Here is a 14,680-nt window from a genome sequence, read left to right on the forward strand (position 1 = left end):
TTCCCCCTCTCACCCGAATGTTTTACCCAGTTTTCTATCCACTTTACAGTCCATTCATCTAGCCCAGGCTTCCTTAGCTTGCCTGCGAAAATGTTGTGGGAGGCCACATCAAAAGCCTTTCTAAAATCAAAGTATGCCACATCCACTGATCCCCACGCATCCACAAAGCCAGTCATCTCACCATAGAAGACAATCAGGTTGGTCAGGCAGGATTTGTCCCTGGTGAACCCATGCTGACTGTTCCTAATCATCTTTTTCTCCTCCAAGTGCTTAAAAATGGATTCCTTGAGGATCTGCTCCATGATTTTTCAAGGGACTGAGGTGAGGCTGACTGGTTTGTAATTCCCTGGATCCTCCTTTTCCCCTTTCTTAAATACAGGCACTATGTTTGCCCTTTTCCAGTCATCCGGGACCTCTCCTGATCACCATGAGTTTTCAAAGGTGACGGCCAGTGGCTCTGCAACCTCATCAGCCAACTCCCTCAGCACCCTCGGGTGCATCTCATCCAGCCCCATGGACTTGTATATGTCCAGCTTTTCTAAATAGTCCCTAACCTGTTCTTTCACCACTGTTGGCTGCTCACCTCCTCCCCAAACTGTGCTGTCTGGTGCTGTAGTCTGGGAGCTGACCTTGCCTGTGAAGACCAAGGTAAGAAAGGCATCGAGCACTTTAGCCTTTTCTGAATCCTCTGTCACAAGGTTGCCTCCCTCATTTAGTAAGGGACCCACATTTTTCCTGATCATCCTCTTGCTACCAACATACTTGTAGAAACCCTTTTTATTACCCTTCACATCCCTTGCTAGCTGCAATTCCAATTGAGCTTTGGCATTCCTCATCCCTGCATGCCCAAGCAATGCTCTTATCCTCCTCCCTAGTTATTTGTCCAAGTTTCCACTTATACGCTTCCTTTTTATGTTTTAGTTTACTGAAGAGTTCCCTGCTAAGCCAAGCTGGTCTTCTTCCATACTTGCTAACTCTTCCTGTGCATCAGGATGGTTTGTTCCTGCACTCTCTGTAAGGCTTCTTTAAAGTACAGCCAGATCTTCTGGACTCCTCTCCCCCTCAGACTGGCTTTCCAGGGTATCCTGCCCATGCTTTCCCCGAGCAACTCGAAGTCTGCTTTTCTGAAGTCCAGGGCCCTTAGTCTGCTGCTCTCAATCATCTCTTTCCTCAGGATCCTGAGCTCAATCATCTTATGGTCACTGTTGCCCAAGTTGCCATCCACTACTACATTCCCCACCAATTCATCCCTGTTTGTGAGCAGCCAGTCAAGAACAGCCTGGCTCCTAGTTGGCTGCTCCAGCACTTGTACCAGGAAGTTGTCCCCAACACTCTCCAAAAACTTCCTGGATTGTCTGTGCACTGCTATACTGCCCTCCCAGCACATGTCAAGGGGACTGAAGTCCCCCATGAGAACCAGAGCTTGTGACTGGGAAACTTCCACCAGCTGTTTGAAGAAAGCCTCATCCACTACTTCCTCCTGGTCTGGTGGTCTACAGCAGACACTCACTACAACATCACCCTTGCTGCTCTCCCCTCTAACCTTAACCCAGAGACTTCCAACAGGCCTATCTCCAGTTTCATACTGGAGCTCTGAGCAATCATATGCTCTCTTACATAAAAAGTGCAACTCCTCCTCTTCTCCCCTGCCTGTCCTCCCTGAACAGTTTGTATCCATCCATGTCAGTGCTCCAGTCATGCCAGCTAATTTGTTTCTGAGCCTCCGTAAGGTTTCTTTGAAGTAAAGCCAACTCTCTTGGACTCCTCTCCCCATCAGACTGACATCCCAGGGGATCCTCCCCATGAGTTCCCTGAGTGAGTTGCAGTCTGTATAATGAATGCTCCCAGCTGAGAGATAGGAATAGAAGCTATCTGAATTTTTGTTTTTCAACTAGAACATTTAAATAGCTAACCAGAAAGGAAATTAATGGTGTATGCCGGTGGTGCCCAAACCATTTCCCCCTTAGGCCAGATAGATGGTGCTCAGACCCTACAGAGACCAGATGCAGGTGATGGGTCCAACCCAGCCACATGGGGAGGGGGAGAAGGTGTGGCCTGGCCTGATCCAGTCACGTGCATACAGTAGGTGGGGAGGGGAACTTGGCCTGGCTTGGGAATTTGTGAGTGGGGAAGGGTGGCAGTACTAATTGCCAGCTTGCCCTCCACCAAATTTCCTGACCCCTAGGGAGCCCCGTGGGCTGGATATCATGGCTCTGGGGCTGCATTTAGCCCGTAGGCCAGAGGTTGAGCACCCCTGGTGTATAGGAATCATGATATCAGATCAAATTAATGCTCTATATATTCCACTGTCCTGTTTCTTTAAGTGGACAGTACCAGATGCTTCACATGAATGCAGAAAAAGTTTCATACTGATCGACAATTGAATAACCTAATCACAGAAGAAATTTCCTTCTAAAAAATATCAGTTAATTGTTTGCTTTGCTGAACCATACAAATGAATTACCCCTATTTTTATTAATTCTCTCTAATAATAGATAGTCTCACTACCAGTATAATATTTTTATTTCCACTAAGCTTTGGTTCAATATCTTACAACATTTTATAAGACAAATGCAGAATTTACTTTTTTGACAACCTAACTTTCTAATATTGATACAATACCATATCCCCTTTTATTTCTGGACAACTACTTTATCCAAGTTGGATACATCTCTCTGAAATGTATATAATTATGACAAAGTGCTTTTGCTCATGGTACATGTTGTACAAAATTCAACCCATTCCTAGTTTGTAGGAAAGTTTCATTTAAAAGATTATATGTAAATTTAAAAACTGAGTAGCAGCATAAAAGCTTCTGGTTTAATGTATCTATTTCCATTAGTATGTTTTAGCTCAGAGTTCAGACAAGAAAAACTTGATAAAAAATTGCAAAAGATCACCATTAGCTACCCCAGCATACCATCTAAGCCATGGACACAAACTATAAGATGTATTCCATCTTCTGAAACATCCTCCTCTTCCATGCTGAAATAAGGTATCGAAGAAGCCAATCTGAGAACATCACTATACATAAATCCAGGAAGTTTAAGTTGCTTCAGTTCTTCTTTAGCCTGAAGGAAACTAAATGAAAACAGTACTTATTGTACTCATTCTGTAAGATAATTATTACAATCTAATACATTTAGGTTTCTCGGGACAAAATTTTTCAATGTCTTAATTTTAAAACATAGTCCAAGATGAATGAACAATGGCAAAACAATGGTCTCTTTCACCACACAAATGGTCAATCTCCAAAGATGAAAATTTCTACTTTAGCTCCCCCAAAACTGTTCCTCCAAATAATATCCATATCATACCAATCCAAAATCTTTATTTTCCAAACACCTGCACACACTGATGGACTCTAAAGCATAACCTGAAAGGTCAACAGGTTGTTTCCTGCAATAAATCAGGATTTCTCATTTAAATTAAATATTAATATGAATAATATTAGGTTTAAATTTTCTTGCAAGGCCTGATGTAAATCAGTCAATGTAAAGACTACCGGAAGTCAATGTAAAATGACTCCCACTGACTTTAATAGGCTTTGGATTAGGACTTACTCCACAGGTCAGTAGAGAGTGACAGTCACGCACTGAACTGTTTAATGACAGTCCCCTCTGACAGACTGAAGAACTGGCATCAACTGGTTTAAAAATAAATGGTATTCAGTCACCCTTAATGACATTTTTTTCCATTATGTAAAGTGTCAAAGATAAAAGAATGAAAAAGATGGGAGAATCTTTAAATCATTTAACTGGACAACAAAAACAATCGGTATTCTGCAGTTCCTTGAGTCTCTGTGTTTATATTACTCACTCTAAAGAGCTTCAGGATCAAAAAAGTTGGGAACAGTGGTCCGCATCTCCAAAAAATTCAATGGTGTCCAAAAGAGCTCATTTTAATACCCCAACTCTTTACCACTATGTAGTCACACAATTCATACCTTCTGGAGCAAAACTCATTTTTATGCATCGCATGCTCCCTGCATTCCTCCATCTCACTAAGTGCCATGCTTCTATGATTCTCTTTAAAGAGTCCCTGAAACTCTTCCTTCTCTTCCCCATGCTAACAACTCTTGTGTTTTCCTCCAGGATCTCCAGTTTCTCCCATCTTGCCCCCTGAGTCTCTACGTGACCCCATATAGCAGAATTTTCCCCATTTCCTTTCCCATATGAATTTTCTTCTCTACCTCCACTCCCAAACTCTAGGTCCCTGCTTCTTCCACCTCATTAGGAAGCCACTTCCCCCTCCCCATTTCCAATCCAGGTTAATCCTTCCCAATGTTTCTACTTCTGCCCTCTCCCTCCTCCACACAATTCCTCCCTTTCCCTTGCTTCTCCCTCATTTACCCCGCCCACTCCCCTTCCCTTCTCCCCCACTCCCATCAGTGCTTCTTGAACCATGTTTTCTCCCTGCCTCCAGATCCTTGGTTTCCTCCTTCACCATTATCTCCTTTCTCAAGTCCTCCAGAATCCATTTGAGCCTTATTCTCTACCTCCCTTCCCACCCAAATTTTGCTTCCTCCTCTACAAACCACTTTGTAAGGCTTTCTTTTTTGCTAGAGGCCAGGCTACAAACATTCTTCCCATACAGCAAGTTAAGTTGCCTCTGCTATGTGTAGGTACAGGAAGACAGTGACTGTACGAGTCTTTTGACTGTAGCAACAGGCATTTTTTTCTACTTCTACTTGATGGGGAATGGGAAGAATGTCTGTAGCCTGGCCTCTAAACATATTTATTCTCTCTGTAAAGTATATGATTACTATTTGATCAGTTCTCATCTGAAACACCTTTAGAAACAGATTTTAAAAATCTCACTTAAAAAAATGTTACTTTAAACTTGCCAAAAATGTGAAATGAATAGACAAGAAATAGGATGAAGTCTGTGCTACTGCAGGCTTTCTAACAGAACAAAAAAACTGCAGAAAGTTGAGTGTTTAGGGGGAAATGATTCACATTTCAAGACACCATGAGCCACAACCATTTCTTGCACCTAAAAGCCATCTTTGAAATTTCTCAATGTACAATGAAATTTGTTTTAAAACAATCACTTACGCTAGCATTTGAGGCTTGGAGGAGCTTTCATACCAGGAAACAGATGAAGCCATACTGCAGGATATGCTTCCTGGCTGTTTTGTAATTGTATCAGATTTGCTTTTTGAAGAACATATAACATTGCATGGAGAGTCTCTCAAGGAAGAAGGAAAAGACAAACAACCAGAAGTACAGACGGGAGGCATACTCATCCCATCTCTTAAATGCTCATTGCTCGTCCTCTCAGAGGTCAAATCGCTCTCTTTCATTAGTCCATTATTCTGCTCAAAGTCAGAATTTGTAGCTCCATCAAAAATATTACCGTCGTCTGTTTCCTCATAATACCCATTTTCAACCATTTCTTGATCCTGCTCTTCATCTTCCTCCTCTTCCAGCTGGGAAGAACTGGTAGGTTGTTTTTCAGATGTTTCCTTCTGAGGGCTAACCGGATCGCTATTGTCAGTAGGGCAAATATCAGAAACATCTGTACTGCTGTGAGAGCCAAAGTAGTTTTCTACAAGTCCTTGCTTTACAATATCAGTACTGCTGGTTGGTGAGAGGTTATCCGCGCCAGTTTCACTTTTAATTGTTGGCAACTCTTTAAGTGTCTGTTTTAGTTCTAGAGATTCATCCAGTTTTTCTTTATTTGTGTTTTCTACCTGACTCTCAGCATTTATTGCCACGGACCCTGAAACAATGCAAGGTTCCCCCATATAAATAACTTCTGAGTGTAATTTAACTGTTTCTTCTGTAGTGTTCTGCTGCTTATCAATGCTTTTAGAGTCCTTACAAGCTGTGCCAAAGTTTGCCTGTGAGCTGTAACTTTTCACATCAGTAGATGTATCTTCATCTGAAACAACTTTTACACTTGAAAATGAGGAATGTAAAGAGATAGTTTCATTGTCTGAATGCCCTGAAAAAACAACACACTGGCTCTGTAAAATGATATTTGATTTTTTACTATCATCACATTTTGGCAAGTCAATCGCTCCTAGATCCAATATAGTTTTGCTGTCACTTAGTTGGCATTCAGGTAGAACAGATATCTTTGAATTTTCATCAGGTGACAGCTCATCATCATCTGAAGGCAGAGAGTTTATGGATGTCAGGGATGACTGTATTTCACTTACAGCACTGGTACTCTCAGTACAATGGCTTTCTATTGCATTTTTTATATTATAGTCTGGTTTCAGTAAAAGCTGAGGAAATATTCTTTCACTGTTGTAGGCACTTTGCCCTTGACCAGTTTCAAAAACCACATCAGGGTTGGGATGCATTGCAAAAGAGCTTGGTTCACTTTCAACTCCTGAATCTGAAAATCTAGATGAGGCATAAGCAACACTAACATCTGGTAACTTAATTATGTCTCCAATTACAGCAATATGGGTCTCTTTTGTAGAATGAGCAGGCTGATTGCTTTTCATTTTTGTGAAGGTATCTCCACCATGCCGTAAGTTTCTTTCTGGGACTTCATCCTTTTCAAGCACTAATTCCTGTTCTCCTAAATTAGTTGTACTTCCCGATTCTGTAGTCTGAAAGTTGGGCACCAGTAAATTCTCTCCATGCACTCCATCTTCTGGAAATTCTGCCCATGACCCAATGTGAACAGTCACTTTCTCCCCTTCATAAGGATTCTTATCATTTGGTTTGACCTCAATTGTTCTGACTCCTGATGAAGTTGGTTGATTTCCAAGACAAGTTTCAAGTGTACCTCTTGGGGCCAGGACACTATCTACTTGCGTAATTTCAGTACTTGCCTGAGACATATCAACCCTACAAAAAATATCCAAATTTGTACAAGAGTTCACAGGGCTACACTGACTTTGTTGAACATTTTCAGTTCTGGACAATATTTGATCAGTTTTAGGTGGCAAACATCTAAGTTCTTTTTGACTCATTTGTCTAGTGCAGGTCTTTGTATCACAAACAAATCCAGCTACTGTGGGATCCAACACTTCCTTCTGATTATATGAAGGCCTGCCTTCATAGCATTTAGAGATGTGTTCTGGTGCTGCACTTTTCAAACATTTGTAACCCACTAAGACTACAGAGTCTTTAGAATTCTGTTTTACTATTTTTTTTGTGTTTTCAGTTTTCATTGTTTTCATGAGTTTAGTAACCTTAGTTTTGGATTTATGTACATCTTCATTTTTCCCTTTCAAAGGCTTTACTAGTTGCTTTTCACTTTCTGAATGCCAAATGTTGGTGGCACCTGTAGATCTGACTTTCAACTCTGGGCTCATAAATCCAGCTACAAAACTTTCTTCAGCCTCAAATTTATCCAGTTTATTGAACTCTGATTTCTGAAGATTCTGAACTACCAACCAAGGTGCATCCAAATCTTTTAACAAAAAAAAAGGGGAAATGATATTGTTTATAACAAGATAATGCAAATTGTTATTGTTTTAAAATTATTACTGCAAATCAAATTTTACAGGTCCTCAAAAACCTTTAAGATAAGCTCATAAATAAGATCTTCAAAAGGCAACAAAAATGTCCCTCTGCCAGTAAAAGTAAATATACAGGAAAAAAATCCAAATTTCCCATTATTTTTACTTAATTCTCTGATAAAGAAACATCTCAGAGAGCTGATATTTACCTTCAGTAATGGAATCTAAATATCGGTCTTCAAAAATTACTGGTAATGAGTTCATGTCTCCATCTAGTTCGCTGCATTCAATAGGGAGAGGTGGAAGAGTACTGCAGAATGAGGTGTTTTTAAGGGCTCCACACATTTGTAGATGACTCTGAGCACTGAAAAATATTTCCTTTTATTAAGGGAACAAGAGTAAAAGGCACTCCCCTACATGCTATATTGTAATATCGACACAACCTTCCCCCAATATACTACATATAAACTTATATAACTAAGTTAGTTATATAAATATATACAGTAAAGCATTTTTGTAATCTAAAATATACAAGAGATAATGCTATAACATGGTATATACTATACAGTGTGCATTACAATATCAGTTTCTGTGAATTTAGCAACACGATTTAGAAAAGTAAAAAGAACAGCTTTTGTATTTTCTTCTCAGGTTACTCACTGTAATTCTTGATATGCAAGGGCAGCTTGCCTGGGATGCTCAAGACAAAAGAATGCTTCAGCAAATCTGCGTACCTGAAAAATTCCAAAATTGTTTTACACACAATTTTTTTTTAAAACTCAACAACATGGTTATATCACATCACCAACACGTAAATTAAAAACAGAGATGATTTTAAAAACAGTAAATTTCCTGATCAAGATTATCACTTGAGTGTGTCATTTTTCTGTTCCACCTCTGTGGGCAGGATTGAGATCAACCTTATTAGGGTCCAGATTAAATGGGGAAGTATGTACAAATGTGGCAAATATGTACACAGAGACATAAGAGAATTATCTTCATAAATGAAAGGCCATTTCATATTATTGAGTTCCGAAGAATGCAGCAGGACAAAATTAGGAAAGCAGTGTACGATTCAAACTTTTTTGTCCCACATTTTAAAAGAAATAAAATAGTTTTTGTCTGTCCAAGTACAACTAACAGATTCTTTTGCATTTAGATTACCACCTTTTTACCACTTTTCCTGAAATACAATGCAAGTACCATGCCACTGATTTCTAAACACTCAGATTGTTTCTTGTCAAAGATTAAATGAAAATAAAGCAAAAAATTAAAAAAATATTTTAAGAGGGGTCCTAAGTTTTGTGAGAATACAAAAATGAAATATGTGCTATAAAATAAAAAATGGAGCAATGGGTTTCTTCCACATTCACAGTGGAAGAAACTGTAATCAATTACATTTTAAAAACAGCATAATACATTATTAGTTTTGTACAGCTCAACATGCAGTATAATATCAAGATAAGATTTGTACAACATGCCATCTTTCACATTACATGTATCATATATTACAATAAACAAGTTAGCCTAACCAGTAATCACTAGTATTATATAACCATAATGCTTACATTAACAAGGTTATGCAAACGTTTACTTTTCTACCTTCTCACTGCTATGTTTGAACATACAATTTTAATGTGGCATTACAATAGATTTTCCATTATTTGTCCAGGCAACCACTTAGGCTGTTGGCATTAGATATCTGTTATACTTACTGGTTTACATAAAACTCTAAGAAAACTTTAAATCACTCAGCCACCTAATTTATAAGTAGATGACCTACCTTCTTTTTAACCACTGTTCTCTTATCTAAACTTTGCTGTATCTTCCAATTATTCTATATAATCACAACTTCTCCTCCTAGATTGCAGCCCTTCAGAGAAAGGGATTTGGCTCTTCAATATTAATACAGCACTCAGTAAAAGGGCCCAAATCCTAAGTGGGCCCTCTAGATGCCACCCATTAGGGCAGGGGTAGGAAAAATACAGTCTGCAGGCCAGATCTGGCCCATCAAGGGGATTTATCTGACTTCTGGAGGGTCCCTCATCCCCACCTGGCCCAGGGGGCAGGCTGGGTCATGGCGTGTGCAGCTGGTCCCACTGCCCCAGGCACGTAGCAGGGCTGGGGAAGCTCAGTGGCCAGACTCCAGTTCCTGGCAGCCCCAGCAGTGGTGCCCCTTCCGGCTCTGCTGCCAGTGTCACTGCTGCCACCAGCCCCAGCTCCAGTCCCACTACCTAGATAGCCCGGTCCATCCACCCTGTACCAACTGCCAGGGGCACTGGACAGAGCAGGCAGGTGGGGTCTCCTGGAGACCAGCCCAGAACCCACGTGGACAGGGTACAGTCAGTCAGGTGGATGGGAAGGGGCCGTGGATGGGTCCGGACCAGCTACCGGGAGTGGGACAGGTGGGTGAGGCCAGGGCTGGGATCACATGGCAATAACAGCTTAGGCCCGGGGCAGAACCATGCTCTGCTGCTGGTTCTTCTCTTCAACGGGTGCCAGTTCTGTGGGTAGGATAGTGTGGGGAGCAGATTGTGGCTCTGACCTGAGCCAGACCCTGCGCTGTCATTGCCCTGCAATTCTGGCCCCAGCCCTGGCCACCTATCCTGCTCCCAGATACCATTTCCCATCTGCCCAACGCCCTTTCCCATCTGCCCATCTGAGCATGCCCTGGCCGTGTGGGTCCTGCACTGGTCTCCATGGAGACCCTGGGGCTGGGACCGGGATCACTCTGGACAGTGACAGCATAGGGCTGGGGCAAATCCACTCCCATGTCTAGTAATCTACCACTTAAGAAGCTGTTGTGGACTGCGGGGATGGGCAGGGGATGTGCTGATCCAGTCCACAACAGCTCACCAAAACTCCTCAAGTGGCCATTCAGCCCACCCCTGTATTAAGGTAAGGCACACATACCAAGAATCAGACCTAAATACAAGAGCACAAAAAACTAAATGAGCTCTGTCAAGTTTACAGCATAGGATTTCAGGACTGCACAATTCATGTGTACTCACAGACAACAATTTAATCATTTTAACCCCATATTTCAAATTTGTGTATGTATAAAATCTTATTTAAGTATTATTTTTTCCTTCCAATTTCCACAGTAAATATTTTTCAGACATCAGCAATATATATTTGATATTCCAAGTTATATTGCTTCCTTAAAATGAGGAGTTAAAGGATCCTGAACAACCACGTAATAATATAAAACAAATACTGGAATTCTTCCCAATTATAAAGGAAGTTTTATAATGCAACACCCATAGAATAACCCATACTGAGAAAAATTAAGAGCTGTAGCTCATTTGCCAATCAACTTTCATACAACACAGGTGGGATTAGCAGCTTGAGGGAACCTTAAGATCCTATCACTTACTTATCTCAGGTTGTACCTTAGCAGCAAGAGAAGGGAGAATTTTGTTTTGTGGTATACACTACACACAGCAAGTTAATTGAAGCTTTTATGAAAGGAGTTAGGTTAAGGACTTCAGAGTTCTCAGGATATAATGCCATAGGAAAGCTTCACCAAACTGCTACATACTTGACCTAAAATAATTAACATTTAGGGATACAATGGAATCCAGTGTCTATGTCTGATCAGGGCTCGGACTATGTACAGACTACAACCACAAAAGTATCAGGTTAGTGCCAACAGTTTATGCAGAAGTAGAAAAACTACCAGTTCATTTTGTAAATGATACCTACATGTTTGTTGGTAGCAATAAACCTACCACTACTAATTTGAGATTATTTGACAGCAGAAATCTAACTATGAAGTGTTTTATAAACCACTACAAACCATCTATCCTGCTGTGTTAGTGCTTATGGTTCTCCAAAAATAAAGTTGTGGGGTGGGAAGAGCAGGGAGGAAGGGGCTCTTTTAAATAAACATATATCATTGTGGCAAATACATTGTTGCTACCAGTGAGGAGATAGTCTATTTGAGATCATTTAACTTTTTTTTTTTTATATATATATATTTTAATGAAGAATCTATCAGTCTCGATTAAATAATTTCAGGGTAATATGTTCAGGCCTGCCAGAAGATGTCACTCTGGAACAAAGATTTCTCATCACAGAAAATTCATATGCTATATCAGTTAATTTATTACATAAAACACTAACTTAAAAACAGATACATTTCACATAACCTACTATTTAACTGAAGCATCATTAGCTATATAATATATAAACAAACTTTCTTGTTCAAAATTCTCCGCTTTTAATGCAATAATCAAAATCTTGTGCAACCTCTCAGGGAAGGAAAATATCTCAAAGCAAATATTTTAAAAATAAAATGTTATTATGTGCTGAATATATCAAACAACAACAATCCAGCTTCATAAATATTTATTACATTATGAAGACATAAAATGTGCATAATAAATAGACTCAGCTGTCTTTTATAATGCCACACAAAACACAGTATAAGAGAAATCAGCCAGTATAATGGAAGAGGTGATTCCCTGCAGAAGGTATTGTCTATAAATATAAAAATGTTAATATTAGAAAAGATGCATCATTTGGTAGAGCCCGTTAACAGGTAGCGTATCAAATTCACATAATATAAGGATGGCTCAGGAGATAAAAATATTAGACATTGCAAAAGACTTTTGATGCAATGAGTAGACATAGATTTTCCAAAGATGACAAATAGAAAAATTCCCATATCACAAGTAAATTCATTAACAGCCTGAAGTCAAAAAGTCTGCACCACTAAATCTGTAGCAATCAAATCTCAAGTGAAACTACTTCTCACTGAAAGCCATCTAACACAGTGGCACCCAAGCTTCCAGCACCACAGGCCGGATAAGAGATGTGGGATTGGTCTGTAGGCTGGATCCCATGTGGGGTCAGCATATAGGGTTGGTCTACAGGTATGATTCAGAGCACTGGCTGGACCCTGTGGCTGCATCCAGATGAGCACAGCTGTGCGGTATGTGATGCCGCAGACATGTTTGCTGTGCCACATAATGCATGTTCACAATTGTCCTCTGCACTGCATGGGAGCAGCACAGAGGGGTTTTTTGACCCCTGGATATCCAGGTATCAAAAACACCCACAGACAGGAAAAGCAGAGCAGCACACTCGCAGGCAGCATGTACCGCTCAAAAGTGGAGCTGGGCCACCTGGAGCTGTGCTGCAGCTTCCAGCCAAACTCCGTGAGGCAGAATTGCAGCTGCTACAGCCCCAGGAAGCCCCCAGGACCCAGTGCTGGCCCCAGCCTTCCCTACTACCCCTGGATAACCTGCCACGTGCCAGAGGGCACATGGCATGGATATTCTCCAGGGACAACTAATAGCACCACAAAGCGTACTGCTGCTAGTTGTCCCTAGGGAATCAAACATTCAGATCATGTGTGGATGCGCCCCGTGTGCTCAAATTCAGAAGCATACTACTGGACCCCAAGTGCCTGGAAATCTGGCATCTGGGGGCAACAAATGCTGCCATCGCTCCACTACTGCCCAGTTTCTGGACCTTTGGGAAACCCCGGGGCCAAATGATATCATTCCATGGGCCAGATCTGGTACACGGGTCAGGGATTGAGCACCCCTGTATTCGCAGAAAAAGCTCTCATGGGCCTCATAGTATAGAGGCTCAAAGGAATATTTAATATACAATATGAAATGCTATAGTGTGCCTTCCAGAATGAGGTCTTAAGTGGTCAACTAGTCTGTAAAAATCAACACTCATAAATTTACTATTTCTTTTTCATTTTGAGGCTCCTCAAATCATGAGTCACTGGCACCTGTTCTGAGATTATCTGAACAATGAAGGACACATGCCTTCATTGAGTGTAACATCAGAATTCCCAGCTGGATCCTGCAGCCAACCTACAGGAAATCAGGTAAATAAGGGTTTGGGGTTTTGTTTTTGTTTTTTTTTTTTTTTTGGGGGGGGGGGGGGGTTCAATTAAAAGGCACTGGTTGGCACAGTGAGTACCTTTCAGTACAGAAAACAATAAATCATACTTGTAAACTAGCCACTTAACTAACTTCATGTAAATTGGCTTCAGGTGGATTTCCTTGTTAATGCTGTGTTATCCAATCCATACTGGATTCTTGTTGAACTAGCAATCTGACATTGTAAGCCTAAAATTAAGACAAAGATAAATTTAAGATGACTTATGTCATTCATTTCCTTTGCAGCCGGTGGTATTTAGGTGGATCCCATGCTGCAACTATTTAAAAAATGTTTAAATAAGTTTTAAAAATACCTGCAGGACATTTTTAAACAGGTAAATTAGTCCAGCTCTATTTATATAAACTGTAAAAAGGGACACCTTCAAGGACACAGCAGCTAATTTAGAAAAGTAGTATATAATGTGTCCCTCTACAGGAACCTACATGGTAGGTAAAACAACATTCTTCCATCTCACTTTGCTGCTGCAAGCCTGGGTTTAACATCTGCAGAGTATATATTCCTGCAGGTACATTTAAAAAATTGAAAAGTTTGGTTTTCTTCTAAAAATCAATACATTTGAAAAAATACTGACTTCAAAATGATATTTAGACATGAATTTAGTATAAAGTTGCCATCTTTCTACTTCAAAACAATGCATCCAAAGTACTGTGGGTATTTCCAGCTACCATAACACTTAAAAATACTGTGCAGACACTTGCCTGTAGGCCTGTAGCATGCTATAAGCAGCTTTAAAAAGACTGGCAATTTCAAACACTAGTCAAGTTTTATAAAAGTCAAAAATAGAAACACCATCAGCTCTTAAGACCCCCAAATTTTCTGCAGTTTTTACAAGCAAATTTTCACATTTAAATGTTTCTCTCAAACTTGTTAGAAACTACTTTCAGGAGGAAAAGGCCATTAAGAGAAGAATCCCGATTCACTTGATGTGCCCCAAAGGCAGTTAGTCATGTAACTGCCACTTTTGGTATTTCTGCACAGTCTGTGCTCCTATTCTACATGCACTATGTAGAATAAGCATCCACACAGCAACTGAGCATAACACACCTGCCCCAGGTGTCACAAAACTGTACTTGGCAAAACCCCATGAATGGCAGCTGTTAGATGCTGCAGGAGTAAGAGAAGGAAGAAAAGGATCTTCCATTGCTTTAGCCCAAGACCCTAGTGCTTAGGGCAGTCCCCCAAGAACCAGGAGACCTAGATTCTAGACCCCCTCACCTTCTGGCTTCCTACCATAGTGCCTGAATAATGCCAAACCTGTGACATGCTAGTTAGAGCACTTTGTTGGGAAGCCAGAGCGATGCAGGTTCAACCCCCCTCTGATGAGGGAAA

At 40.6% G+C, this 14,680-nt stretch overlaps 1 protein-coding gene and 1 long non-coding RNA gene across 10 annotated transcripts in view; one reads left to right on the forward strand and one right to left on the reverse strand.

The window, feature by feature from the left end:
• The window catches only part of LOC112552141, an 85,547-nt gene that overhangs the window by 59,029 nt on the left and 11,838 nt on the right, over nt 1-14,680 (forward strand). For all 3 annotated transcript variants that reach the window (XR_003091653.1, XR_003091656.1, XR_003091654.1), the window contains exon 4: nt 13,149-13,274. This is a non-coding gene — a long non-coding RNA (uncharacterized LOC112552141). The remainder of the gene's footprint in view (nt 1-13,148; nt 13,275-14,680) is intronic.
• Nucleotides 1-14,680, reverse strand: part of FAM135A (family with sequence similarity 135 member A) — a 127,811-nt gene that overhangs the window by 38,032 nt on the left and 75,099 nt on the right. For 6 of the 7 annotated variants that reach the window (XR_003096494.1, XM_025217037.1, XM_025217024.1 and 3 more), the window contains 4 exons: nt 8,087-8,160; nt 7,636-7,790; nt 5,058-7,377; nt 2,921-3,081 (listed from right to left, as the gene is read on the reverse strand). Coding sequence is in view for 5 of the 7 variants with exons in the window: in XM_025217037.1 (XP_025072822.1) it covers nt 2,921-3,081; nt 5,058-7,377; nt 7,636-7,790; nt 8,087-8,160 (2,710 nt within the window). In the remaining 2 variants the exon portion in view is untranslated. Of the gene's footprint in view, nt 1-2,900; nt 3,082-5,057; nt 7,378-7,635; nt 7,791-8,086; nt 8,161-14,680 lie in introns of all 7 variants that reach the window. The other variant, XR_003096495.1, reaches the window with a different exon arrangement.

The sequence above is a fragment of the Alligator sinensis genome, unplaced genomic scaffold (assembly GCF_000455745.1).
Source record: "Alligator sinensis unplaced genomic scaffold, ASM45574v1 scaffold499_1, whole genome shotgun sequence".
Taxonomy (NCBI): domain Eukaryota; kingdom Metazoa; phylum Chordata; order Crocodylia; family Alligatoridae; genus Alligator; species Alligator sinensis.